At 37.0% G+C, this 27,888-nt stretch overlaps 4 protein-coding genes across 7 annotated transcripts; 1 reads left to right on the top strand and 3 right to left on the bottom strand.

Moving 5' to 3' along the window:
* Nucleotides 1-656: 656 nt before the first annotated feature.
* hyal1 (hyaluronidase 1) lies at nt 657-7,914 on the bottom strand. Its single transcript, XM_060868297.1, has 4 exons — nt 7,806-7,914; nt 4,944-5,860; nt 4,582-4,671; nt 657-2,072 (listed from the first exon to the last, which is right to left on the bottom strand). Exons 2-4 carry the CDS (start codon nt 5,856-5,858, stop codon nt 1,719-1,721), a joined length of 1,359 nt encoding a protein of 452 aa, XP_060724280.1. The 5' UTR covers nt 5,859-5,860; nt 7,806-7,914; the 3' UTR covers nt 657-1,718.
* A 794-nt stretch (nt 7,915-8,708) lies between these two features.
* Nucleotides 8,709-12,595, bottom strand: hyal2a (hyaluronidase 2a). 2 transcript variants are annotated; one of them, XM_060868294.1, is made up of 4 exons: nt 12,443-12,595; nt 11,128-12,030; nt 10,524-10,613; nt 8,709-10,312 (listed from the first exon to the last, which is right to left on the bottom strand). In XM_060868294.1, the coding sequence occupies exons 1-4, from the start codon at nt 12,485-12,487 to the stop codon at nt 9,923-9,925; spliced, it is 1,428 nt and encodes a 475-aa protein (XP_060724277.1). In that variant the 5' UTR covers nt 12,488-12,595; the 3' UTR covers nt 8,709-9,922. The 2 variants fall into 2 exon arrangements, with proteins under 2 accessions (XP_060724277.1, XP_060724278.1); XM_060868295.1 differs by having other exon boundaries at nt 11,128-12,099; nt 12,443-12,577.
* A 2,198-nt stretch (nt 12,596-14,793) lies between these two features.
* Nucleotides 14,794-20,500, bottom strand: tusc2a (tumor suppressor 2, mitochondrial calcium regulator a). The gene is made up of 4 exons (XM_060868293.1): nt 20,343-20,500; nt 17,686-17,890; nt 17,248-17,368; nt 14,794-15,353 (listed from the first exon to the last, which is right to left on the bottom strand). Exons 2-4 carry the CDS (start codon nt 17,829-17,831, stop codon nt 15,288-15,290), a joined length of 333 nt encoding a protein of 110 aa, XP_060724276.1. The 5' UTR covers nt 17,832-17,890; nt 20,343-20,500; the 3' UTR covers nt 14,794-15,287.
* Nucleotides 20,501-24,406: 3,906 nt separating this feature from the next.
* On the top strand, nt 24,407-27,800 carry hmga1b (high mobility group AT-hook 1b). Of its 3 annotated transcripts, none has more exons than XM_060868292.1 (5): nt 24,407-24,537; nt 25,097-25,199; nt 25,439-25,516; nt 26,187-26,237; nt 26,413-27,800. In XM_060868292.1, exons 2-5 carry the CDS (start codon nt 25,110-25,112, stop codon nt 26,473-26,475), a joined length of 282 nt encoding a protein of 93 aa, XP_060724275.1. In that variant the 5' UTR covers nt 24,407-24,537; nt 25,097-25,109; the 3' UTR covers nt 26,476-27,800. The 3 variants fall into 3 exon arrangements, with proteins under 3 accessions (XP_060724275.1, XP_060724273.1, XP_060724274.1); XM_060868290.1 differs by lacking the exon at nt 24,407-24,537 and adding an exon at nt 24,559-24,714; XM_060868291.1 differs by lacking the exon at nt 24,407-24,537 and having other exon boundaries at nt 24,774-25,199.
* The last annotated feature ends 88 nt before the right edge of the window (nt 27,801-27,888 follow it).

Genomic DNA, 27,888 nt, shown 5'->3' with positions numbered 1-27,888 from the left:
CATCTAGTGCTTGCTAATATTATGAACAGCTGCTACACTAATTCCTTTCCAATGCTTCTCTTTTTCTACATATCCCGAGGCATCTATAAATTGTACCAGCTCCAGTTGTGTTCCGTGACATGAAGATTTCATGAACATGAAGATTTCGGACCTTTATTGAGATGAGGCTGACCCTGTGAGGATCCTGAGGCATCTAGAGATGTACCAGCTCCAGTTGGACTCTGCTTCATGAAGTTTTCAGACATTCTAAGAGGAGATGCCGACTACCACAACCTCCTAATCAATACACAATTGCCTGACTGTATATTTATTGTCACACTTTCCAGTGTCACTCAAATGAGGATGAGGTTCCCTTTTGAGTCTGGTTCCTCTCAAGGTTTCTTCCTTTTCCATCCAAGCGAGTTTTTCCTTGCCATATTCCCCTGTCACCTCAGGCTTGCTCATTGGGGATAAATACAAATCTAATATTAATTTTGAATCTTTGTATTATATTAATCTTTGTATAATTACCTTTTTGTATTATGTTTCTTATGTTCTGTAAAGCTGCTTTGAGACAATACCCATTGTTAAAAGCACTATACAAATACATTTGAGTTGGAATGAATCATAAAATGTTGAACATATATGTTAGTATTGAACATAGTCAGAGAGAACCATTTTGATAAAATGGCCATTCAGTATTTATTTCTGATTGTTTGGAAGCAAACAAGAATGCTGGGAAATTGTACAGTACATCAGTTCAATTTGAAGCCATTCAGTTCTTATTTGCAGGTCAATAAAATATAAATATCAGTATTACAAATAAATTGTATACATTTACTGTTGAAGATCCTTGTGTGATTTATGAACAATAACAATAGTAAACAAGTAACAAAGACAGAAACCCACATAAAGGTCTCGTGGGTCCATACCAACTTAAACAGTACAATCATATAAATAATTGTTCATCATTACCTGACTTTTAATATTCATTCATTCATGACTCAAGTTTCTTTCAGCAGTCAGCAACTTTGATGCCTACACTACACACATCTCACAACTCAACTCCTGCTCAAAAGTATTTATCTATCTGATCACAGATCTTAGTTAATGCCTAGCTATAAAATTGTAGATACAGCAAGACGTATGTGCGAGTGACTACACACTGTTTTGATGTACCTTTACTGCTATCTAGTGGCAAGCCGAGATTATAACCTCAGACATATTTGGCAATTGTAGTACAAGAAATCCCCAGAAGAGGGTGGTCAAAAATCGCACTGACCTGCGCCATGTCAACATTCTATCTATCTACAACAGACAAGTAATTCTGTTCATTCTGAAATAATTCTAAGTGTTATTGAAAACAAATATTATTTAATCGATTTCTAATGTTTACAATTGCAAACACTGTACCCATAAATGCTGTGTTGTGTTTAGTCCACAACAGACAATATGGGTTGCTTAATTTTTTCTAGACCTTTTAAATAACTTACTTGATTCAAGGTTTAAAATAGCAGCATTCTCAAAAAACGTATTAAACCTGTGTTGTAGACTTCAACTGTAAAGTAAATATAGCAGGTAAAAAACAATCATGCTAATTTAAAAAGGTTCATTTTTAAAAAAAAATTTCAGATTTTGTTAAAATTTTATAGATATTTACGATAATTTGATCAGAGTGTCTGTTTTTACAGGATGTGCCAGCACTGCTCAGACTACAACTTAGTCCAGTCTATAGATATTTAATTTCTCTGTCTAGACTTAGGAGCAATCTGTTTCTCACAGTGTTCACCCTCCCAACCTGGGTAACACTGGCACTTAAATAGTTTTGGAAAATGATAGCCCTCCTCCTTATTGTTCATTTTTATCACATATGAAGGACTTTTAGGGTTCTGTTCAGGAAGCTCAGCTCTGGGGATGATGGTCCATACTGCTCGGTCAAGATGAAGGTAGGCTGAAGAAGCTGGGTCTCTCCGCACACATCGGCCATTGAACAAACACAGTTCCTTGCTACAGAGAAGCGCCGCTTCAGTCACGTTTACCAAATATCGGCCTAGCGTCTCATCGATGTAATTCTTCACAGCTAGGCATGTACTCTGAAAAGAGAATTTGTGTTATATATATATTTGTGTTAGATAACAAAAGATACAGTACAAACTTTACAAGAAATATTTAGCAATTTCTAACGGTCAAAGAACATTAGCTCATCATTGATCACTCTTCAGTTAAACCCTTAATCCTGGTCAGGATTGTAGAGATACACCCTGAATGGGATGCAAGTTTATCATACACCAACACACATACATTCACACAGTCATTCACATCAAGCAGCATTTAGAGACACCTAGCTGCCTGCTGGAATGTTTTTTGAGAAGTAGGAGAAATCCAGGGAACCCAGTCGAAACTCACAGCGACACCGGGAGAACATCCATTGGCACCCACTATGCCACAAGGTTGTTAATACAAAAATTTTGCTATTGCAGTAATGAATGAAAAATCAAGCATGATATTCCGAGAAGCTTGCAATTTTTCAAAATTACAGAAGATTTTCTGTGTAATAATTAGCGTAAGATGTGTCACGTGACATCATTACAACACGCATTTAGCCAAAGCCTTCTTTGAATCATGGGCTTTTAAGTACAACTAACATGAAAAATAATTACATTCGTGTCTTCACTGTCAATATATTCAAATAGCTTTCCCCAAACTGACAATTGGAAAAAAAGCCAAATCCAAATAAAGCATTTTTCACCACAACTACTAATACTACTACAACTAATAGTAATAAAATAATAATAATAGCATATAATCCAGCCTGATTCTCCACTAGTACCTGGTATATTAAGACTTGTGTTCCATCTGCACAAGCATATGGAAATGTTCACCAAGTACAGAAAAAGTAATTATAGTTCCTTAAGTCATTCTTGGCAAGAGCTTCAGGCAAAATGTAAATGGGAAAGAGAAGAGGTTATCTATTGCCTGTGGGTTTCCTCACTGCTACACTGCTAAACACTGCTAAGTTCACCCTGTCTACCCCACAAGCACTGTTTGTACTGCCAGTTTTTTTTGTTGTTCTTGTTTAATATAGCATTACCTTACACACTATCAAATCAGCTTTATGAATACTTCCCAACAGGTAATTATGAGTTTTTTGAAGACATGAAACCTTAGTACAAGTTCATAATGACATTTAACATAGAAAAAGTACCAAGTGCAAAGTTCAGCCTTTAATGTCCCTTGACAATAAAATTATAATTATGCAAATGCAAAAAAAAAAAAAAGATTCTTGTAAAGCTTGGAAAATTTGGCAAAATTTAATGTGTGAAGTATAATATTTGTGTGAGTGAGTCAATCAAATTCATGATCACTAAAACTGCTGAGGTTGAATGGATAGTGCAGAGTTGAAAGAGTTTTTCTTTCTGTAGAAACCTACAACTGAGTGTATACTTTTTATGAGAATGCTATTATGAGGAAGACAAGAACCCTTAATTACTAAAGAACCTATAGAGAACTTTTAAATGGTCCTTTTGGGGACTTTTCTGTAAGACAGAGCAGTATGATGTGGCTCAGCAAATTAACTATGATTGCACATTTTGTTGCTATATGCACCACCTAATGAGCCGTGTCATAGCTAAATGTCCGTTCTGAATTTAGTTATCCTTCTTGAGCAGGTGCTGAAACTAAATATGTAGAGATAAAACAAGTACACTTTTAGCTTTATTTTATTTTATTTTATTACCAGAATAATGTCTTGTCTCTACTTAGAGTTATTTTACATTTACATCTCATATTAAAAATCTTAAAATAAATATTAAAAAATATTAAAAAATTAAAAAATATTCAAATAAAATCTGTCACCTTTAAGTTAGGTCAAAAATTTTAAATGGCTCCAATTTGCTTTATGGTACTGTACACACCACAAGTCTGAAACCACACTGATATTTTTCCCATTTAAAACTTGTATTAAATATGAAATTTTAGAATTCTGAAAGATGGATATATATATATATATATATTTCTGGGTCACTGTATAAATGTAAGCGACTTGATCATGTTAACTTCTTTGAACAATAGCTTATCCTTTCCAATGAAGCATGTTCTAACATGAATTTGATTTTCCATGTTAGATGTTGATATAAAATCCGGTTTTCCACAAGTCCATGCCAGCTCCAGTGTACACTGTCAATGAAGCATGAGAAACAAAAGCAACAAACATACTAATTTGTCTTTAAGAATTTTGTATTAAATTGAGAATAAATGTAAAAAAAAAGGACCAATTTCTCCAGTGGTCTCAGACTTTTGGGCCCAAATGTACATAATGTGGTACATAAAGTACTGGCACATTTGTGTTTGAGTCTACATTTGTTTAATGTGTTAGTAGCAAAACACATCAATTGTCACCTGCTGTTTACCTGCAGAAAAAACTATTTATGTTTTCATGAGTGGCTTTACATGAAATAAACACGCACGCAAACACACAAGAAGAATGCTGCATCGCTGGGGTGTGCAATGGTGTGCTGTTTAGTTGAAAAGTGCTGGTCGTAATAAGAGAGTCTGGATGAGTTGTCTGAGAAATAAAGTTTAGAAATATTTAGTACATTTCACCTTGTTTGAGGAGTAGAGAGCATCTCCCCATAGCACCACCCCTGCTGCTCCTAACGCAACACTCTCTCCAATGGTATGAACCAGATCCTCCTATAAAATACACACAAAACAAAAGCAGGAAATACATCCCTTCCTTTAGGATTCAAGTAATTCAGGATTCAAGATTAATGAAACTTTAAATAGAAGATTTTATAAATAATTTCATGAGCTGTGTGAACTGAAAGGCAAATGCAGTAGCTCAGTATAAATTCATTATTGTCATCAATACATAAATCAAATAAGTTGCATTTTTACACATAATCTGGAAACTGCATTGTTATCAAGCTCTACATATCCATTTGTGCACACAGTAGGCTCTGTACCTGTGAGAGGAATGTCATTGAGTAGGTATAGACGATACGGGTGTAGGGGATGACAACTGGTTGAATAGGGGAGACGAGGTCTCTCACTCTCATAGCCTCCTTTATTCGATTTTGGGCGTAAAGTAGAATGTCTCTGTCACGACCCTTGAGGCACAGATCCATGTAAATATCAGGGTACAGAGCTGTGCTTACGTTCCACAACCAAGATAAATTGTTGTTCCTCTTCATGTCTAGTGGTGGACACTTCCCTGTGTATGTCTCATTTTTTTTGTACTGGTAGTTGTAGCAGCATGGAAAGCCATAGAAACCCCACAGCCCCCCTGGTCGCTCATTCTGTCCCAGCATTATTGTTTGCTCCATGAAGTCGCGTGCTGCCCTTTCAAAGTCTTTTTTGGCCAGGGGTTCAATCTGCTCTGGTTTCCAGTCAGGGTGTTTATCCCTCACTATTTTTCTAGAGCCTTCATGGTATATCTCCATTCTATTCCAGTTGCGGTCCCACAGTGGTCTCCAGCTCTCCCAGTCCACTACAGCCAGGCCACTGAAGTCTTTATCTGGAATGTACTTTTGCAGATCGACATTGGCTTGGAAGAGGTGTTTGCTCAGGCTGTAGTTCTGGGGTACGCCTCCAAATACAGATTCATTTGTGGTTGTATTGTAGTGAGGATAGTTACCCAGTTTGTCCGAGTAGAAGATGGTCATCATACTGCCAATAAAGCTCTCGTTCACGTTGTGGATGATATCAAACATGCTCAAGTCCAAATCAACTCCATATTGAGATGCACATTTTTCAGTAGGGGCATTCCATACTGTGAAGAATGGAAACTTGGACAGCAACATTGGATGGCTTAGAATAGGACATGTTAAAAAAATGCAAAGAAGGATGAGTCGCAATGTCCAGTTTGCAACGGTGCCCATACCTGGTGGAATTATCATAAAGAAAAATGAACAAATTTAATGAAGTCTGCTGAAAGAAGACAATAAAAAAGTTTGATTTTAAATAGAAAAATTGTCCACAATCAGAATATAAAGGAGCTTAAAAATAATCTGCATGTCTCCAACCTTGATACAAATTACAGGAATACACTTGGTACTGTTATTCTCTCCAGGGCAGGCATGACAAAATTTTAAATACAAGCATACCAATAACTCTTTAAAAAAGTGTACAAGATGTTTGAGCTTGAGAGAACATACATTTGCACAATCTTTGCTTATTTTTATAAAGTTCAAATAATTCTGGGGTGCCTTGTAATCTGCATAAAAACATACAAGCATTAAGGAGACTGAAGAACTCTAGTAGGTGAACACATCCAGTGAGATGAGACAATTAAATTTAATTGTATAATAAGGAAAGCTGACGTCCACTTTCAAAAGGCAAATTTTGTAGGGACGCAATTGCACTTAAAGAGATATACTATACTGAATAGATAATTGTCTATAATAATCATGCACTATAATAAACAAGCAGCATGGCATACCTGTATATTTACACACATTATGGCTTTTATGTTTATATACTTATCTTTGTTATGTGTGTGGAAAAGAGCTAGACTCAGCTAGAAAATAACCAGAGAGGTGTAAGCATTTGCATAAATTAACAGCAGCCTTCTATTTTCAGATAATAATATGACTTCATAGATGCTGATGGACCCAAAAAGTCAAACATTTTAGCACTTTTTGCAGAAAACAAACAAAAAAAAAAAACATTTGGTGCAATCACCCACAAATGGACATTGTGTATTCACACACAGGTTTCTGTGACCCCAAGCATTAACCACCCTAAATTCTTTTTAATTACTGATTTATTATTTCTGACTACTGTAAGATATTATTGTGGCAGAAAAACCGGTGTAATGTAAGTGACTAAAAAACAAACCTCGCTCTGATTTACCCATCCCAAGTTAGGTTACTATAATGCCCGCATGTCTGACCTAGAGTTGTATCAGAATGCTGCAATACCTGTATATTCAATCGGAATAAGGGAAAAGATGAGATTTCAAGAGGACAATATTTTGAGACTATATTTTGATTTCTGTTCGTTTTCAAATACCAGTTGTCTTTTTAATATACGGCTGTTATTAGTTCTGACTTAAACCAACACGTTTTAGGTCTTCTCACTTGACATCAGTGTCTGACCTCACACATTTTTCTGTCATTTATTTCTGTCATTCTGGCATTTATGGGTGTGTTGGTACTTTCAGTCCCATCCTTCCTGTGAAATCTACTTGTTTCTTGAAAGGGTAGGGTCAGCTCTTATTTACCACTATAAACCCATATGCAGAAAATCTGTACATATACACACCTGTGACCTACTAACACCTTTATCCACTTAAAAAAATTCATCAATTATCAACTGCAATACTGCTAACTATTATTGGGATTTAATAGAATGTACTTTAAAAAGTCACGTTAAAAGAGTTTGTTTGTGCTTTAGTTCCTAAATCTCCAAATTAACCAGAAAGAAATAAAATAGGGAAGTTGAAATGTGTTACAAATACATTGTACCTGAACAAGGGAAGGTGTATGTATAAAGTAAATGTTACCTAATATGTCTAATTTTGAGATTCTATATATAGAACAAATATAAGATATAGACATATTTACTTTCAAGTGTAACACTGTTTTGTTCTACTAACAGACAATTGTGCTTTTTTATAGTAATTAAAGCATGAACTAAACAAACGTATCTACCAACAGAATGACAATTTCAAGCTTGAAAAAAAGGAAGTAAAAAAACAAAAACAATCTAATCAAGAGGAATATTTCTAGAATATGCAAAGATAAAATGTGTAAAATCTTATGACTTGCACTCACTGAGCCTCTACGATACTGTTCATAGAAAACAGTTCACTTGGCCTCACTTACCGTGACGTGGTGATTTGGTTGTGTTTGTGCAAAGACAGGAACCAAACAAAACAATTAGACTCCTCGTGACTCGGAATTGACTGTAAAAATACGAAAAGAGGAACAAGTCCTGGAAGAGGGCTGGGCCTGAGTGGGTTGGGCTTGAATGGAGAGAACATGATGGTGAGCGAGGGGCGGGATTTTGTAAGCTTTCAAAACGTTCAAAACTTTTCAAACGGCGAGTCGGTTCCCCATTTGACTCAGCTCATCAATAAGAGCCGACTCTTTCTATACTGTTTAAAGTTTGCGACATTTTAATTGTTCTTCATTGCTTAAATGCGGTCGGAATTATTTAATGCACTCTGAATACGTTTAGATTAAAACAAACAAACAAAAAATGTATTGAATTAATTGTAAAAGAAACAAGGTACCACAAATGTTATGCTATGTTATATTGAGGAAAATCAGTAAGCATCAGATTATTGTATTTGCTGTGTCTGGCCTGTATTAAGAATATTTATTTTACTTTACTCTGATAACTGGCCACCTCAGTTAATAAAATTTATTACTTTAACATGCACGAGTGCATCCTAGTGATTAAGGGGTTGGACTTCTGATCACAAGGTTACGAGATTAAATCCCAGGTCCATTAAGCTGCTGCTGCTGCTAGGCCCCTAAGCAAGGTCCGTAACCTTCGCTTGCTCAGTTGTATAAAAAGAGATGAAAGGGTGTCTGCCAAATGCAGTAAATATAAAAATGCACTGTCATGCAGGCTCATACACATAGATTAATCACACAGAGATCAGTTATGGCCTGTGCAATATGCAATATAGCCTGTGGTTGGGCTCTTACCACTCTCTGAAATGTCGCAATTTTTCCAGTTTCACTCACCTTGCAAAACCATTTACAACAATACACTTTAGAGGTGTTGTAACATATTAACACAGACTTTAATAACAAGTAAAACCGGTAAAGCACTAAATGAAGGCAAAACAGTTTCTGTGATGGTTGTGGGTTGTATTAACAAAAAAGCATTGTTAATGCAATTGTGCTTTTCTGCAACAGCTCACTAAATTCACTAGATTGGAAACCCCCAATGAACTAGAGTACACAAATAGAACTGCTTGGCATTTGAAAGCCTGTAATTGTGGGCTGGCAAAATGCAGACAGTGGCCCCTTTGGAAAAGCAAGTGTTACAGATGCAGAATGTGCTTCTTTTATGATTCACTTCATTGCACTCTAAACCCACCTTAATTCAGGAAACTAACTTACACACAGACTATAACACTATGCTGTTACCTTGTAAATATTTAGGGAATTCACATGACTTCTAGCTGAGAGACGTTCTGGTCATTCATCTAGGGTTTATTTGGCATCTACCTAAAACGTTAAAAAAGGGTGTAAAATGTAACATATAACAACAAGATGTCACATCATATGTTTGCTCTTTCCTCTCCATAGCTTTGACATACTTACACATACACCTATACATCCAACACCTGTCATACCAGATCATCATAGTGACTCACAGCACATTTTGTATTATATTAAAATATAAGAATGAATGTGAACCTAGAAAAGTTGTGTGAATCCGGTCTGTAACAGCAAATAAAAAGTCTTAGTAGTAGTCATTTAGTGATAGTGCCATAATCTCACAGCAACATGAAGAATAATTCATTTAAATTTAAATACATTTAAATTAATCCTTACATACAAAATGCATTTATCAGTATGATAATGAAGATTCTCAGATTTGCTTCCAGCTCTGATGTCATAGTGAATCCATTATCTATGAAGATAAACAAAAGTGCTTATTTGGACTAATTTTCCTGTGTTTAGACACTTTCATATACTCACTTGGGCACACACATAACTCAGAACATATGTACAATGCAGCATTCATTAACCAACTATCAAATTTTCCAGATATTTGGCTGAAATCACCTGAAGAAACCTTACATTTTTATGTAAAAAAATTAAATTACAATAAAAATCTGTAAAGAAATCTGAAAAAGGTGTTAGAAACTGTACAAGGTTTCATTCTACAAAATTACAGAAGCAAATGCTTCATTTGTGGCACACAAAACGTATAAATGTCTACAACAGTCTGTAAGAGTGTCCAGTAGTGTCCACAAGTCTCAGTTCAAGAACATGAGCAGCAAAAAGAGAAGACAACAGCTCCACGATACATGCAGTTTGTGCCCCTGTCCTCTGTCATATTGGGGATCCCGCAGCTCACAGTTATAACCTTGATAGCCGCTAAAACACTGGCAGATAAAATCCTCCTTCATGCTAATTAGCTCCTCGGGCCCCATGTGCCCTTCGACAACCAGGCGTTTTCCCTGTGCCACAATTCGGTGGTTCTGAGGGTCCAGGTGCAAGTACGAATCTGAGTCTGCTTGTCTGCGCATACAGCGGCCTCGGGAGCCACACACTGAGTAACTACACTGTTCAGCTGCACTAGAAACATTGAGGAGGTATCTGCCAAGTGGACCCCTGACATACTCAGCCAGACTGGTACAGATGGCCTAGAGGGAGGAGGAACAGAAACAATGCATGCAGAAAAAGATTAATCAAGAAAAATAATATTTATAGCCAATAACAGCCAAAACAGAGATGTGTTATGCTAGACAAATACTTTTAATACTTAGAATATAGCATTTGCTTCTTTGTGATATAAGAAATATATTTTAAATGTTCAAATGTTCAATTTCAAATAATTAATATGCAAATGCTTACACTGCTGCTTGCATAACTGGCATCTCCCCAAAATATAATGCCAGCAGCACCTAGTGCAACACTTTCTCCAATAGTGGATACCAGGTCAATCTGTGTAGAGAAACATGATCCAATCACTGATAAGGTAAAAATAATCATACCTTCAAAAAAATCAAAGTCATTGTTTTGTTGTTTTATTATTTTTTTAATAACACTTAAACACCTAAACACATTTTTTCATTGGCTTTAATTTTACATGTTCACTATTATTTTAATAAGAAAATAGCCAGATGACTGGTACAGTGGGTGGTGGTCATGAAAAATGTGACCACCTCCCTTCCTGCATGCAGAAATCTAGGCATATTTCTTGGAGCAGGAAAAGGCTGCTGGTAGAGATAAGGGGGGAAGGTTAATGTTAGGGTGCAAGAAAAGTTTTGTGGTTAAAAGGCTAATGGAAAAATATGGAGACATGGCAAAATCACATACACTCTGAAATTTATGCAGCGAATACAAAGGGATTGTAAGGGTATATTATCTAAAGAGTTATGTTATTATCAATTAAGTGAAGAGTGATATCTCCTTCTAGCCTAAAATATAACATGCATCAATTATTTGACAAACTCACCTCAGTAAGTAGCTCCAGCTCATTAATGTATGTGGGACGGACATACACAAACACTGGATGTGCCAGTTCAGAGCCCAGAGATGCCACTCTCATGCCCTCTTTTACTCTGTTCCGAACAAACTGACGAACAAAAGCAGTTGAACGCAGCACTGAACCTATGTAGACAGATGGAAAAAGGGCTGTGCTCTCCGTCCACAGCCACCTCAGTTGGTCATTCCTTGCTATCTCTGGGTCCGGACAGCGGCCTGTGTAGCTCTCGAGGCTTTTGAGGTAATCATGGTTATAGCAGTCAGGGAACAGGTAGAATCCCCAAAGCTGGTTTGGACGCAGATTTTTGGCAAGCTGCAGGGACTTGAGCATAAAATTGCGGCCTGAAATCTCAAACTCCTGCTGGGACACTTTCTTCACATGGCCCTGGTCCCATGTTGGGTTCTTTTTAGACACCAAGAGCAGTGACTGGTTTTTGTAGATGTTCTTCGTATTCCAGTTCCGAATCCAAAGGGGGCGCCACTCTTCCCAGTCGATGACGGAAAGACCTTTTGCTGCTGGGTTCTGAATATATTTCCCAATGTCTTGAGACATCTTCTTAAGGTGCTGTGTCAGGCTGGCAATTTGTGGAAGGCCACCATTCACTGGACTGTTGTCAGAATTAAAATATGGGTACAAGCCGAGACGATCCTTGTAGAAAATGGTGAGGTTCTGTTTGGTGAAGCCCTCATTGGGTGAAGCCACAATCTGGAACTGGTCCAGCTGAAAATGGACATTATGGCGTGTCCGACAGTCCTCAGTGGGGGCATTCCAGGCTAGCAGCAAAGCCTTACCCTGATACAGAGGCCATCTTGTGGGTTTCAGGGTTTGGGCATCCGTAAAAGAGTCCAACACAAGTGGAACTAGTAACCAGAGCTTCCATTCAGACAGAAACCAGTTAGCCATGCCTTTTCAGATTCACAAGAGTTTTGTTTCTGTTAATGTCTGTTTAAGTAAATGATAAGTAGTAACATTTTAGTTAGAAACAATGTGCCTCTTGCATAAAAGGGAAATTCCAAAGAAATTATAAAAGCTGATAAAAGATCTTTCAACTAGAAGGTTAGAAAATGATTGTGGCTGTGGAAATTCTGACAAATAGTAACTCGAGGCTCAATGAAAGCTGAGTGCTTTAAAAAGAGTACTTTTAACAGTATTATCATTATAACTTTGTGTGCAGAGCTGAACAATTACATGGTGTAACAGACAGACATTTTCATTAGTCCCTGAAAACCTGTTGAACCCATTAATACACATAAGAAACAAAACTTACGAAAACATCACAACTTACCGTTTGCATCAAAAAGAGAGACCATTCCCCGTCAGACCAAGTCATCCGTTAGGTGAGGAGGTTAGACCTCGCAGAACTCCATAACACTGAACCAAGTTTTATAGAAGATTCTTTCTTTCTCTCTCTCTCTCTCTCTCTCTCTCTCTCTCTCTCTCACTCACACACACACAAATCCCGGCTGCGCTTTCATTGATTACAAGGAAAAAGGGGCGTAATGGGTGGTTGCTATGCTACATGAGCCGTAGTAGGCGTGTTCTTTAAAACCCCGCCCCTTATTGTCAATTATTGTGTTTTTGTTGTATCGGGTTGGTAAAGTGCAATAGTGTGTGAAATAAAACTAAATCATACATAGGTTATATCAATAATATTAAGAAAAAAATTATATAATATTAAGAAAAAAATTATAAATAAATTAAGAAATAAATTAAACAATAAAAAATAAATAAAGAGATGAGTAGTGAATACACACTAGACAATATATTTTTATAGTGTGGTATATAAGGTATTTTTATTATCAAAGGGTATTAAAAGTATTATTCAAAAGTGCAATCTGTTGGAAACCAATAAATTATGATTTTTCAAATTACATTATTATTATTATTTTTAATTATAATGGTCACATTCCAGTTTACACCAATGACAAGCATAATAACTTTTATAACTTTTAAAAGTGGTTCTAAAACCAGGATTTCGAGGACCCCCAGGACACCATAAAGTCTTACACAAGTTATTATATTTTATTTTATATCAAAGTTGTCTGGTTCATTGAATTGAATGAGTTTTCACATAAGCCTGAACTAAATGTAAACTGTTGATGGAAATAATTTCAGAGTAGAATCAAAAGCTATAGATAAATAATCAAAATGTTATTGTACACTGTTAAAAAAAAGTGAGGTTGTTCATTTATTTTACATTTAAAGTGGTCCTGATTACAAACCCTCTATATTACCACACCCTAACCCAAACATTAACTGATGGTTTTAAAATAATATAAAATCCTATATTCTGGTCACATATTCATTTTAACATTGAATAATGCATTTAGCATCAAGAAAAATCTATAAACTGAATCTGATACAATGTATGTTTATTGTTGGGAAGGCCTGCTGTACTGAGTCTTTCTTTTGAAGACAGGATGTGTGTGGAAATCTAAAGCCTCGAGGGAGAAAATGACAGGTAGGACATGAGAACATTGTCGGCCCAACATGTTCCTGCTCTTAGCTGTGTTCCTGTCCTACATTGACCTTCCCAAATCCTGTTCCGTTTTTCTCCACGGTTCTGCTGATTCATCTGGTGCTTCTGTATGTGGCCTCTGTGGGTGTGAGAGAAGCTTCCTTCCTTTTGACGTTCACCCTGCCTCAGGGCTTTACATCATTGGTGCCTCATAACAGGCCGGGTAAGGAAATGGTAACAAAGTGAGAAAAACTGAGTGCATACACCCATTGCTTGAATGCAAATCCACCCATTTCTATACCCCAGGCCATTCCAAGCCATGCCCTTCTCTGTAAAAGCAAATTAATTAGAATTGCGTACACTGCACATCATTTGTCATTCCCCCAGTTCCTACAAAAAAAAAGTACTGATGTGAAAATGCTTGAATAAATTGTTCACTGGTGACAATAATCACTGAAAGGAAGCTTACAGGCAAAGATTAGATTTAGCTATAACTAACATTGGTAATTGCTAAATAAAAAAAATCCTTAGTCAAAACTCAATTCCACATGCCTTTCATAATGTTCTTCCCACATTCACAGTATCAACAACCCCAAAGGCAGTCATGACCTTCAGCTTTCCTCTCTCCCATCTGGTTCACACTCACATTCACACTTTATCGAGTGGCAGTGTTATCTGTGTAACTGACTTATGAACATGTCTGTGGGATGGGCTTGAAGAACATCTCAAAAGATTCCAGATATCCCAATGCATACAGCTGGGGCCCCTGTTCAATCGCTTTAAGCAACCTTCCCTCCCCCTCTTTATTTAAACTGTGGCTGAGCAGTTGTTCCCATAGGAATGTCCCTCCGATAATGCGCCTATTGCCATGACTATAAAGCAGATGCAACTGGACAGCCCCCAGCAGCGAGCTTCAAAGCATAGGGCAGAGATACTAACAAAGAGGTTAACCTCTAGCTTTTCCACCCACATTCCAACTTGCCAGAATAAAGATCACCAAGTCTTTCACTAAGGCTGTTATGTAAATGACTTCCATTGCCATTCCCTCAAACAACAGACTGCATTTCAAATCCCACATTGTGTATATCATACACAAATCTTTTGTGAAACAGATGCAGTGCTTCACAGCATTTGTGAAAATAATAAATGTAATCTGTTCTTTGACACATACACTGTGCATTTTCACCAGTTACCAGTTTATTTTTATTAAAGTTTATTAACTTTCATAAATTACTGTACATCAAATAATTATTAGTGAAGGTCTGGGTTTAAATACAACAATCAGAAGCAGACAGAATAGTTACGTACAACACAACAAATATCAGACACGTCATGCTCATTCAGCAAAAATATAAATCCTGCAATCGCTGCATTTCAGTACTTTGTATTCATTCATTCATTTAAAGGAATACATTTACTGACTAGCAGTACAGGAGATAAATACTATGCCAATTTATCCTGCTGTTCAAATTTCACAATTTAAGAGATTTCCCCTGTAGAGGATAAAAGCTGCTGTAAGTCCCTCTAGCCACAGGAGGGCAGTCTGGCTCACACTCCAAGAGAAACAACTAAGATGATATTGGGAGCCATTAATGCCCATCAGCAAAGCCAGGATTGTAGAGGAGAGGTGAAAGGTTTGATTGGTAAAACATCTTGTCTTATGTCTGTGTTGTTATATTTCACAAATAATGACTGGGAAGTCAACATGGATACGTGGATGATCCAGTTTCACAATCCCCTGGAAAAAAGAAATGCAAGAGTTTTTGTCTCACAGTCTGGCATTGTAATTGCGAAAATGAATGCAATTTAACAAATAAACACAATATAAAAGTCTATACACCCCTGTTTGTCTCATTTTCAAAATGTTCTCAGGTTCATACAGCTGTCGTCATCAATGAAATGATTTGTATTAAACCCAAATAAAGATCAGCTGTTTCTATGAGATTTACTTGAACTATTCCCGGTTTTCATCCGACTCTGAAGCCGCAGTCCACAGAGGGCTTATAAATCAAGTATTGGTATCTTCTTTTTGAAGAGAGGGGTATAAAATATTTCCAAAACATTAGATTTTTTTTTTTTTACATTATTAAAACCAGCCACTTTAACAGGGGTGTGTACACTATTTATATTCATTTATTTAGGCTCACTTTATTAGTAACACCTGTACCTCTGCACATTTATCACAGTTATCTAAACAGCCAATCATGTGGCAGCAACACAATGCACAAAATCATGCAGATACAAGAGCTTCGGTTAATGTTCACATCATACATTAAAATTGCCAAGAAGTCTGATCCCTGTGACTTTAACCATGGCATGGAAGTTGGTACCTGTTGGGTTGGTTTAAGTATTTAAGAAACTCTGATCTACTGGGGGGGGCACGGTGGCTTAGTGGTTAGCACGTTCGCCTCACACCTCCAGGGTCAGGGTTCGATTCCCGCCTCCACCTTGTGTGTGTGGAGTTTGCATGTTCTCCCCGTGCCTCGGGGGTTTCCTCCGGGTACTCCGGTTTCCTCCCCCAGTCCAAAGACATGCATGGTAGGTTGATTGGCATCTCTGGAAAATTGTCCCTAGTGTGTGATTGCGTGAGTGAATGAGAGTGTGTGTGTGTGCCCTGTGATGGGTTGGCACTCCTTGATGCCCGATGACGCCTGAGATAGGCACAGGCTCCCCGTGACCCGAGGTAGTTCGGATAAGCGGTAGAAGATGAATGAATGAATGAATGAATGATCTACTGGGATTTTCTCACACAACAGTCTCTATCAGATATTTGATGTGAACAGTAACCGGAGCTCTTTCATGTCACAGTTATTTGTAATCCTAAACTTAATTAATTAATCCTGACTATTAGCTAAACTGCTTATTAACTAACAGCTGCAGAAGAAGACAACTTTTTCTTTAACAAGATGCACTATACGGGCAAACATTTGTGAGCACCTGGCCATCACAACCAAATGTGGTTCTTCTCCAAACTGTTGCCAAAAATATTGAAGCACACAACTGTTTAGAATATATTTCTATGCTGTAGAATTACAGCTGTGCACCAGGCCTCCTTGCCTGACATCAGTGCCTGACCTCAGTAATACTCGTGTGGCTGAATGTGCAAATCCCCATAAGCCACACTCCACAATCTAGTGGAAAGTCTTCCAAGGAAACTAGAGGTTATTAAAACAGCAAAGGGAGACTAAATCTGGAATGGGATGTTGAAAAAGAACATATGGGTTTGATGGTCAGGTGTTTACATACTTTTGGTCATATAGTGTATTACTCTCCAGTAAAAATGCCATCAGGATGCAGAGAACATAACTGTGGTATATACAAAAAAACAAAAACTAAAGGTGACACGTTTAATCATTTCCAGAAACTAGAACATTACAAAATAAATTTTATATCACAAACAACAAAATAACACAATAATAGAATCATTATTATTATAATTGTGTATATTGATGTATAAAAAGTCAGAAGTTTAGATTGGAAAACTAAAAAATAGGATTAATGCAATATGAAAAGATAGCAAATTTAAGCTAAGGATAGCGTCAGAACAATGAAGACAAATTTGAACATTAAAAAGATATCTATAAGATTTCTAGAAAAACACCAAATAATCATCTATTTCAGTATTACAGTACCTGAGGTATGAGGTTCTTGTGGATCCTCTTCAACTTAGCCTTTTTTCGCCCGTTTTTGGTCACCACGGTCTCTTCGTAGAACTCGTGAGCCAGATCTCCATCCTCATCGTAATACAGAGAGCTGCAAGCACACAGCAGCAACTATTGTATCCACATATTCCTTCACAACAGTCTGAGTAAAAAATAACTTCATGTTTAACACCTATAACATAATGTTTAAGATTTAAGAATATATACCACACATTTCAATAAAAATGCATCATAATTCTTGATCAGAGAAGGTGTTACAACTTCTCTAGTCATCTCTTTCCCAAACCATGAATTAATACAAATTCTGATAAAGTATTATTATTACTATTAAAAAAAGAGCAAAAGAAGTAAGTCACATTCTTTCATTCAATCTTAATTGTAGTTCATTGTGAATAAATTCAGATCTACCTTCTCCTTGTAAAGACAAACGGGGTTGCATTTTTGTAGCCACACATACGGGCTAAAGACTGATCATTGACCTCAGGAGAGTCTCCACTGGCTCCTGAGCCAGTGAAAGGCCAGACTCCTTTAGCTTTGGATCCACTGCCTCCCATCTTTAATGAAAGGACATCATTAAATGGGACTGACAGGTACAGTTCTTTGTAGCTCAAGCCTGAAAAGAAAAAAACAAGAAAAAAGAAAAAACGCACATATGGTTTATCTACAAAGAAAAAAGATTACCCTGCTGCATGGGGTTTGAGCTTGTGGTATGGCTTCAAAGCAGCATTGTGGTTCCTCTAGTACTCTTTAATTAGCAGTAGAAACCACAACAGCAGGTTCTTATTATAATCCCAAAAAGCATGTTCCTGGGCAGTAACATAAACTAACGGTGCCGAACACAATATGCAAAAAGGATTGAAAGTATATACTAAAGGATATTCAGTACAACGGCCTATTACCTATTCTGATTTTAACACACTGGTTCTTATAAGACAGTCATAAATACTGTAACCTGTACAATAACACAGTTTTACTGTGCTAATACAACCTGGTGTACACACTTAACATAAGGAACTTATTAAGTAACTAATGATTATTTTTGTTAAATGAAAGAAATGTGCTTACACACCAGCACTGCATTCCACAAACCAGGTTTGCAAGTTAGCCAAATAACAAAACATTACAAACATTCCAGATACAAAGACAAGATGAAATCTTGATCTGTTACCATGTCAACTTACTTTCTGAAAGTAGTCTTGAAAATAAACAGCTCCAATTAAACCGGACATTTGCAGAATTTAAGAAGCAAATAATAAAATCTTCTTTTAAATTATTATTGAAACATAATGCTAGAGGTAATTTCTTTTTTTGCTGACATACTTGAGAAAGAAACAAATTTTGGATCGTCTTACTGAGAATCCCTGTTTATCTGTTTTTTCGGAAAACGTCAAAAAAAGCTCAATGCTGTCTAAAACCTCATATCTTTCATGTAATTTACATATAAGCACTGTTTCCAGCTAAAACCTGTCAGTACATTTTTCTAAATTGGAAACATTTAATACAATTGCCTTTTTAAATACGCCAAGAATTTGTGAAATTACTGCAAAATAAATACTGATATGATGAAGATTCTGACTTTGGAAACATTTACTTATACAATTACCGGTAATATCATTTCACATGTCTTCTTAGTATGTAGACAAAATAATTTTTACTGTAACATAGAAATGTATTGTGACATAAAATTACATATTGTTTGTCGTTGCTGCATTTGCTCAGTGTTGAAGCGATGAAGGCATTTTGATTTTAAAGAGTATGTTTTTTATATAGCCTAGCCTGGACTGGGTTAGAGAATCATACCCTGTCTTTTCTGGAGGTGGCAAATCCACAGACATAGAATTAGGATAATTTGACATAAAATGTTGGGTATAGGATATTTCCGTCTCTTATTCCGGAAGAGATCCCAGTTACTTATTGGTTTATCCGACTAGAAAGCATAAAGATTTCAAAATGGATGAAATATAATTATCTACAAAGCTTGCAAAAAATTAAATAAAATAAAATAAGTTATAGTACTACAAGAACACAGAAATATTTCCTTCATCAGATTAAACTAAATGAGAGTAAACTATGGAGGTAAAATCAAAGGTGTGTTAATGGAACTAAAGAAAACAAGCAAGTCAATGAGATCCATTCTAGTTCATTCCAAGTCTAAAGACACATGTAAACAAAACATTTACCCACGAAACATCTCTACATCTTTCTCTGATTTTCCACAAAAACAGAAAGCTTTTTTGCTCACAGAAGCATGAGTCAATAGGACAACAGGACAGACTGGAGGACAACAGAACAGACTGTAAGACAACAGGACCGACTGTAAGACAACAGGACCGACTGTAAGACAACAGGACCGACTGTAAGACAACAGGACCGACTGTAAGACAACAGGACCGACTGTAGGACAACAGGACCGACTGTAGGACAACAGGACCGACTGTAAGAGAACAGGACCGACTGTAAGACAACAGGACCGACTGTAAGACAACAGGACCGACTGTAGGACAACAGGACAGACTGTAGGACAACAGGACAGACTGTAGGACAACAGGACAAACTGTAAGACAACCGGACAGACTGTAAGACAACCGGACAGACTGTAAGACAACCGGACAGACTGTAGGACAACAGGACCGACTGTAGGACAACAGGACAGACTGTCAGTTTTGCTAATTGGCACTAGATAATAATGACAAAATAATTCTTCCTTTTAATTTCCAAAACTGCTCCAACATTGAGAGCCTAAATTTCTTATCATCTTAAATAAATATGACATTCTCTGGCGGACACTGTTTACTTTAGCCACACCAAATTACTCCAGCTAATCACTGCTTTAATAGAGTATAACTGTCTAACTGTAAATGAGCTAAGTAGCTAACGTTAGCAAGCTGGACCAATTTAAACAGATTCTGGTTAATATAAATAAATAAATAAATAAATAAATAAAGAGAACTGCTAGTTAAGCAACTAGCAACACAACAAGATAAAATATAACAGTGTGTTGTTTTATGCAAGATCGTTTTTGGCATATTAACAACCAAATTTGATTTGTCAGTGTTCATACGTACTGTACTCATGTCATCGTTAGCTTTTCACCACGGTCATGTTTACACTAAACTCTCGTCTCCGTCCTTATTCCTCTTATATTCCTTCTGTTTTTGTTTTTAATGGCGGTTAGCAAACTACTTGTGCATTACCGCCATCCACTGATCTGGAGTGTGGACTACTGTAGTTTGTCCTCATCTTTCTCTTCTATAGTGTCTGATGGTTGTTGATAAATCTACGGTAAAATACCTCCATCTACTGGACTAGTGTGAAGAACATGGACCGATAGAGTAGATCAGGGATTTAAAAAAAAAAACACCACTATTTACACCACTAATAATACACAAATAATACTTTAAAGTAAAAGAATGTATTTGAAGCCACAGAACAATTAGTATATATATATATACATATATATATTTATATGCATAGTTACAGTGTGTTAATAAACATCAAATGTTTTTTAGCTTCAAATATTTTCAGTTGGGGTTTTTTTTCACTAGGCTACCACACACACATATACATATATATACAGTTGTATGCAAAAGTTTAGGAACCCCTGACAATTTCCATGATTTTCATCTATAAATATTTGGTTGTTTGGATCAGCAATTTCATTTTGATCTATCAAATAACTGAAGGACACAGTAATATTTCAGTAGTGAAATGAGGTTTATTGGATTAACAGAAAATGTGCAATATGCATCAAAACGAAATTAAACAGGTGCATAAATTTGGGCACCCTTGCCATTTTGTTGATTTGAATACCTGTAACTACTTAGCACTGATTAATTGGAACACACAATTGTTTTGGTGAGCTCATTAAGGCTTGAACTTCATAGACAGGTGCATCCAGTTATGAGAAAAGGTATTTAAGGTGACCAATTGCAAGTTGTTGTTCTCTTTGACGCTCCTCTGAAGAGTGGCAACATGGAGGCAACAAAACAACTCTCAAATGACCAGAAAACAAAGATTGTTCAACATTATGGTTTAGGGGAAGGCTACAAAACATTATCGCAGTGACATAAGCTGTCAGTGTCCACTGTGAGGAACATAGTGAGGAAATGGAAGACCACAGGCAAAGTTCTTGTTAAGGCCAGAAGTGGCAGGCCACATAAGATATTGGAGAGGCAAAGGCGAAGGATGGTGAGAACGGTCAAAAACAGCCGAAAGACCAACATCAACTTGCTGCAGATGGTGTCACTGTGCATCGTTCAACAACTTTGCACAAGGTGAAGCGGTACTGGAGAGTGATGCGGAAGAAGCCTTTTCTGCACACAAGCCACAAACGGAGTCTCTTGAGGTATGCGAACGGACATTTGGACAAGCCAGCTTCATTTTGGAATAAGGTGCTGTGGAGTGATGAAACAAAGGTTGAGTTATTTGGTCATAACATGGGGTGTTATGCATGGTGGCAAAAGAACACAGCATTCCAAGAAAAACACTTGCTGCCCACAGTAAAATTTGGTGGAGGTTCCATCATGCTGTGTGGCCAGTGCCAGTACTGGGAGTCTGGTTAAAGTTGAGGGTTGCATGGATTCCACTCAATATCAGCAGATTCTTGAGAATAATGTTGAATCAGTCACAAAGATGAAGTTATGGCAGGGCTGGATATTTCAACAAGCCAACGACCCAAAACACTGCTCAAAATCTACTATTTATGCAGAGGAACAAGTACAATGTTCTGGAATGGCCATCCCAGTCCCCAGACCTGAATATCATTGAACAACTGTGGGGTGATTTGAAGCGGGCTGTCCATGCTCTGCAACCATCAAACTGAACTGGAGATGTTTTGTTAGGAGGAATGGTCCAAAATACATTCATCCAGAATCCAGACACTCATTACAGACTATAGGAAGTGTCTAGAGGCTGTTATATCTACTAAAGGAGGCTCTACTAAATTTTTTTTTTTTTTTTTTTTTCTTCTTCTGTTGGGGTGCCAATTTATGCACCTGTCTAATTTCGCTTTGATGCATATTGTGCAATTTCTGTTAATCCAATAAACCTCAATTCACTACTGAAATATTACTGTGTCCTTCAGTTATTTGCTAGATCAAAATGAAATTGCTGATCTAAACTCCCAAATATTTATAAATGGAAATTGTCAGGGGTTCCTAAACTTTTGCATACAACTGTATGTACATATAATATATATATATGGGGTGTGTGGTAGCCTAGTGGTTAAGGTGTTGGGCTACCGGTTGTAAGCTCCTATGTCCTCCAAGCTGCCACTGTTGGGTCTCTGAGCAAGGCCCTTAACTCTCAATTGCTCAGTTGTATAAAAAATGAGATAATGTAAGTTGCTTTGCATAAGGGTGTCTGATATATATATGATCATGATTTATTGACCCCTGAAGGACACCAGATGTCACTGAGAACCAATGGACCACTTGTTTACAGTGTTCTCTGCTTTGTGATGGATTCTTTCAGATAATTTTGAGCACTCTATACTACATTAACAGAAACAAGTGAATTAAAATTTACCTACTGAGTCTCTACTCATATTTACCACTGAGTCTCTACATGCCTACTGTTTATGGCTCAATTATTACATACTTTTCATCTAAATAAATTACTTACCACATCAAGAAATGCAGTTAACGAATCATGTCACAAAAATAACCATGGCATGATGGATATGTAAATGCAACAGTTTCTGTACCACATTCATGCCATGATCACACTTTTTCCGCATTCTGGTGTGCCATGAACATTAAATGAAGCTCCCAGTTGCTGACATGTATTGACCTGATTTTATGCAATGCGTTTCTACCACATGATTGGTTGATTAGATAACTGCATGATTTTGTACAGATGAAGGTGCACAGATGTTATTAAAGAAGTGGACAATGAGTATAAGTAATAAAATGTAAAATTTAATTTTTATTCATTCATCAAACATCAATATAAACTGATTATGCACATATAAAGAAATGTACAAATAAATAGTTTCATAAGTATCAAACAATTTAAATCAAACAAGAGCTTAGGAATTCATGTCATACAGTTTTATAACATAATTATATCTCAGATCTCATACAAAAATGATTTAGAGGCTTACCCTTTGAAAAAAAAAGTGTTTCTACCAACAGAAAATCAGCAGACCTTTGCTTTGAATTTGACTAATAGATGATTGAATAATACCACTGAAATCTGATATCATCAACAGGGATTTAATATGCAGCTGAAATAAATTATTATTACTATTATTATACTAACAGAAATAGCAATACTGCATTGACAACACTTTTTTTTTAAGTCCAGCAGCTGCTCCCTGTAACATTCTAGTTAATAGCGCAATAAGGTTCTGGGTTAGACACTAAAATGTGTCACACATCTGGTATTATCCTTTAGAAGGTGTAATCCCATATAAAGTTGTGGCTGAAATTTTGCGGGTGCTCCAGTGACCACCCACAGTACTTGTACCTGTGGGGCAGGCCATTGTCACAAGAGCAGTTACTGTATATTGACATGGACGTCACTAGTTGTAGCACGTTGGATTTTTGGCTAAAAATGGAACAAGCATTTATGATTCAGCTGGAAAATGACTCTTGCTGGTATCTTAGCCCTAGCCACATAAAGTGCATATATGCAACCTGGTGCAAACAAACAAAACAAGACATTAAAACAATACAAAACAATAAACAAAAGCGTAAATACTGTATGTTCAAACAATATCGCGTGTGCAGAAATACTGGAATGAACACATTAGTGTTATAGCAGCAGTTACATGAGATATTGTAAAGTATTGTGCAAAACAGCAATAGACTGAAATGTGAGACAGCATGTGCAAAGAGCAAAAACAGTGTGCAAAACAGCGTGTAAACAGGTTGACGGATATATATTGTGTATATACTGTAGTGTATATGGTGTACTGTAGGTCTGTGCAGTCCTTACAGTTTATACTGTTTATTCGAATACAATTATCTTTTAAAATAAGCGTTGTGCTACGTAAATGAAGTAAACAGTAGAGTATAGCATGCTTATATTCATTATTATTATTATTATTATTATTATTATTATTATAAGCCGCATGAGTAACGAAAGCGCGCACACGTTGGAAGCCACGCCCCTTTATAGTTTCTCAGCCTGAGACTCCCTGCTCGCGCGCGATTGGCTTATTATTATTATTATAGCGCTTATTCACAAAAACGCGCTTCTCAAATCGCGTCACTTAACAAATGCACGGCTGATTTCCTTCCTTCATTTACGCATGCGGTAAGTTATTGCATGGGTTTAGCCAGGTTTTGGCAGTAGCTCCATCCAATGCCTATTGTCCTTTAATTCAATCAGGAGACATTGTGCGTTGGAGGTGGGGCTACTGGGAGATACAATACACACAGCTTTATTTTTTTATTCGGGTCGCCTAGAAAGCCGAAAGCTCGAGCGTTGCATGTAAGTAAACGCCTCGTACTTTATTTGCTGTTCGAAGCGAAGGCGCTCAGTTCACATGTTCCTCACTAATCCAGCTTTAGCTCCTTTAGCTCCTACACACAGCCTCGTCTGCACCCAAACATCAACATCTCGTAGTTTGCTCGGACACTTATATCACGCCATTTTAAAAGTAGCACGGACAAAAAAACAAACGGAGTCTAATAATAATAACAACGGATTAATCCCCTATAAAAACTCCTCGTCTCATGGCACCACGACACAGGCGGATTCTGTCGCGTCGATGTTGTGACTTCTGATCATTCACGATAGTTTTAAACGCTTTTTGGGGCTTAAACACAAAAGATATAACGCTGTCTTTTTTTTTCACTGTTTTACCGACCAGGTGACGCTGGAAAATGGGTGATTCCGAAAAGCAGACAATTTCTGTGAAGGATAAAGACGGGGTGGAGAAAAGAGGACGAGGAAGACCGAGAAAACATCCAAAGGTAACAGCTAGGTTATTAGCCGCTCGGCTAAGCTAAAGGCTAAAAACACCGCTACATCTTTATTAACTTTCGCCCTGTTGTAGTTACTAAAGCGCTAACAGGTCTCTAAACTTGCCTGGGGTTTAGGAAATATACCAGTGTGTGTACTCTGTGTCTTAGACGTAGTAGACAAACCTAGTAACCAATTCAATCACAACACGGTTTTGTTTGAGCTTTTCAATTAAATCTGTTTCTTTCAGGAATCCAGCGGATCTCCGGTTCCGAAGAGGCCGAGAGGGCGGCCAAAGGGCAGCAAGAATAAAGGACCTTCCAAGAGAGTGAGTGCGCAGTTTATTGATTTTGGTGCACAAACACACACTGTGTTTCATTGTGTTTACAGTTGAAGGATCATTTTAGGCCTATAGTGAACAGTTCAGAGCTGAGCTATAATCGCTGTCAGTCTGCGGCCAATACGTCACCGCTGTGGATGAACTCGCTGCCCTCGCCACCTGTTTTGCTGCTTGCTTATGGCGCCCCCTGGTGTTCAGTGCTAATAACATACATGCGGGATTTCTAACAAATCACATTAAACTGTAGCTTTTCCTACCTTGTGCAGAATTAAGGATTCTCCTTAACACTAAATTTGTCCATTTGTGTGTAATTCTACCTCACTTCTACGGTGTTTAAAAGTTGTTACAGCCTAATTCTTAGACACAAAACTTCTACCTAAAAAAAAGTGACTGTTGAAACGTACAGCGTTTTAGTTTAGACAGACAATAATAGAAAGGAAAAAGGATTAGCTCACAGTTGATGTACATGTCATTTAATTTGTTCTTTTGTAACTTGAATCTTTTACATGTGATTTAAGATTCATGACTTTTTTATATATATATATATATATATATATATATATATATATATATATATATATATATATATATAATGAGTCCATCTGTTCTAACTAGATGGGAAAATGCTCTTTGTAACTAAAGCATTTTTTCTCCATAGAAAGTGGGATCATCTTCAGAAAAGAATCAAAAGGGGAAGCCCAAGAAGGAGGTAATGGAGCTAATACACACATCATGTTCAAAAGAGAATCCGTTCTTGGCAGCACTTTCTGTTTGCTGTCCAAATTGATAGTTTTCTGGTATAAATGATATGATGTAAGGTGCAACTCGGTTAGCCTTTACATGCTGGTTTAATGTTACTGATCTGATTTGTTTTTTGTGAACAGGAAAAGGAGGCATCTCAGGAGTCCTCTGAGGAAGAAGAGGAGGATGAAGATGAGGAACAGTAACTACCTCATCCTCGGCACTACCTCATAATATGACACAGCCTGGCACCACTTACTAATCTACAGCCTCTAACAATGGGATGTCGTCCGCTCAACCACCTCTGTGGGACTGACATAAATATTGTGTCTATAACAATCAGATACATGTTTAAAGAAAGTGGAATAATTTTAGAATCTGTGAATTAGGCTGCATATAAGTGTTTAGTCCATTAATGGTGCTTACTTGGTGCTTTTCTATTTTTGTTTTGGTTTGCTTTTTATGTACTTTGTGACGTGGAAGGTCAGGGGGGATACAGAATTAGAAAAGAAAATCATTCTAACCGTGTTGTGTAGTGGTCCTATAGTTATAGTGTAGGGCTTTCTGCTTAACTGCAACTCCCCTGCACTGACTAGATTTTATCTTATTAGATTGCCTTTATAATATATGTTGATGTGTGAACATTCACCATTTGTTGAAGGCTAGGTGTGTGTATTTTACGAGATAAACAGATCATGCATTTAGATTTGAATACACCATTTTCAGTCTTTGTCACTCTGGTGTAATAGGTGAGTAGATGATATAGATGTGTCTGATTCTCATTGCAAGTACATTCCAGTAGCATTTTTAACACACTTGTGACTAATTTATGTGGACTGTTCCTCATATATATATATATATATATATATATATATATATATATAATTCTTTTAATTGACAGTTTTGCCTTTTTTACTTTTACCAACAGGTCACTTTTCAAGGTCAAAGAAACATACACACCGGCAGATAAGCCTTTAGCTCTGGTCAGCATTAAAGAATACTTTACAGTTGCACATTTCAAGACATACCCAAATACTTCTGGGAGTTTACAGAGAACACCTGTGAAATAATGCACACTCGAGCAGCTATACCTCAGTACCATGGCTTGTGCTTGTGACAGGTTTGCGTATATTGTCGAATCAGAATACATATGACTGTGTCGTTTGGATAAGGTCAGAATTGTCACAATGACTGTTTTTATTCTGCATCACATATCCCATCTGTCCACATTCTCTGAACCATATCAACAATATGCATCAGCCACCTCAGGAATACAGTATGTAGACATACCATGTAGTGTCAGATAGCACTGATATATAACTTCTGTATAGAATGTGTTCATCATTTCTGTGGAAAACAAACAACCTTTGCTCTGTACCTATTTTTAATGCAGCTGAGGAATTGTCTACAAGCTCTTTTAGGCCTATACCACGTTTGTTGATACCGCAAATACCTATTTATTTCACGTTTAATTGAGAATTCAGTTGTATCTGTGTAGCATGTTGTGTTGTTAATAAAGTATACTTTCTCATTTTTTGAGTCGCCTTGTTTTCATTGGAAACGAGGGGTCTGATACGGGACCGGTATTAAAACGTTATTGCTGTGTGTTCTAAGTTCCT

The sequence above is a fragment of the Tachysurus vachellii genome, chromosome 4 (assembly GCF_030014155.1).
Source record: "Tachysurus vachellii isolate PV-2020 chromosome 4, HZAU_Pvac_v1, whole genome shotgun sequence".
Classification (NCBI taxonomy): Eukaryota; Metazoa; Chordata; class Actinopteri; order Siluriformes; family Bagridae; genus Tachysurus; species Tachysurus vachellii.
Note: the sequence above shows the minus strand (reverse complement) of the source record. Positions and strands in the feature narration are given on the sequence as shown.

Coding starts and splice junctions, on each gene's coding strand:
- hyal2a (XM_060868294.1), bottom strand. CDS start 12,487: ATGACTTGGTCTGACGGGGAATGGTCTCTCTTTTTGATGCAAACG. Junction 12,031..12,442: donor CTCTCTTTTTGATGCAAACG/GTAAGTTGTGAT, acceptor TCTGAATGGAAG/CTCTGGTTACTAGTTCCACT. Junction 10,614..11,127: donor AGCTGGAGCTACTTACTGAG/GTGAGTTTGTCA, acceptor TTCTCTACACAG/ATTGACCTGGTATCCACTAT.
- hyal1 (XM_060868297.1), bottom strand. CDS start 5,858: ATGGGCACCGTTGCAAACTGGACATTGCGACTCATCCTTCTTTGCATT. Junction 4,672..4,943: donor CAATGACATTCCTCTCACAG/GTACAGAGCCTA, acceptor TGTATTTTATAG/GAGGATCTGGTTCATACCAT. Junction 2,073..4,581: donor CTCTCTACTCCTCAAACAAG/GTGAAATGTACT, acceptor TTCTCTTTTCAG/AGTACATGCCTAGCTGTGAA.
- tusc2a (XM_060868293.1), bottom strand. CDS start 17,831: ATGGGAGGCAGTGGATCCAAAGCTAAAGGAGTCTGGCCTTTCACTGGC. Junction 17,369..17,685: donor TTTGTCTTTACAAGGAGAAG/GTAGATCTGAAT, acceptor GTGTGCTTGCAG/CTCTCTGTATTACGATGAGG. Junction 15,354..17,247: donor ACAAGAACCTCATACCTCAG/GTACTGTAATAC, acceptor TCTTTTTTCCAG/GGGATTGTGAAACTGGATCA.
- hmga1b (XM_060868292.1), top strand. CDS start 25,110: ATGGGTGATTCCGAAAAGCAGACAATTTCTGTGAAGGATAAAGACGGG. Junction 25,517..26,186: donor ATAAAGGACCTTCCAAGAGA/GTGAGTGCGCAG, acceptor TTTTCTCCATAG/AAAGTGGGATCATCTTCAGA. Junction 26,238..26,412: donor AGGGGAAGCCCAAGAAGGAG/GTAATGGAGCTA, acceptor TTTTGTGAACAG/GAAAAGGAGGCATCTCAGGA.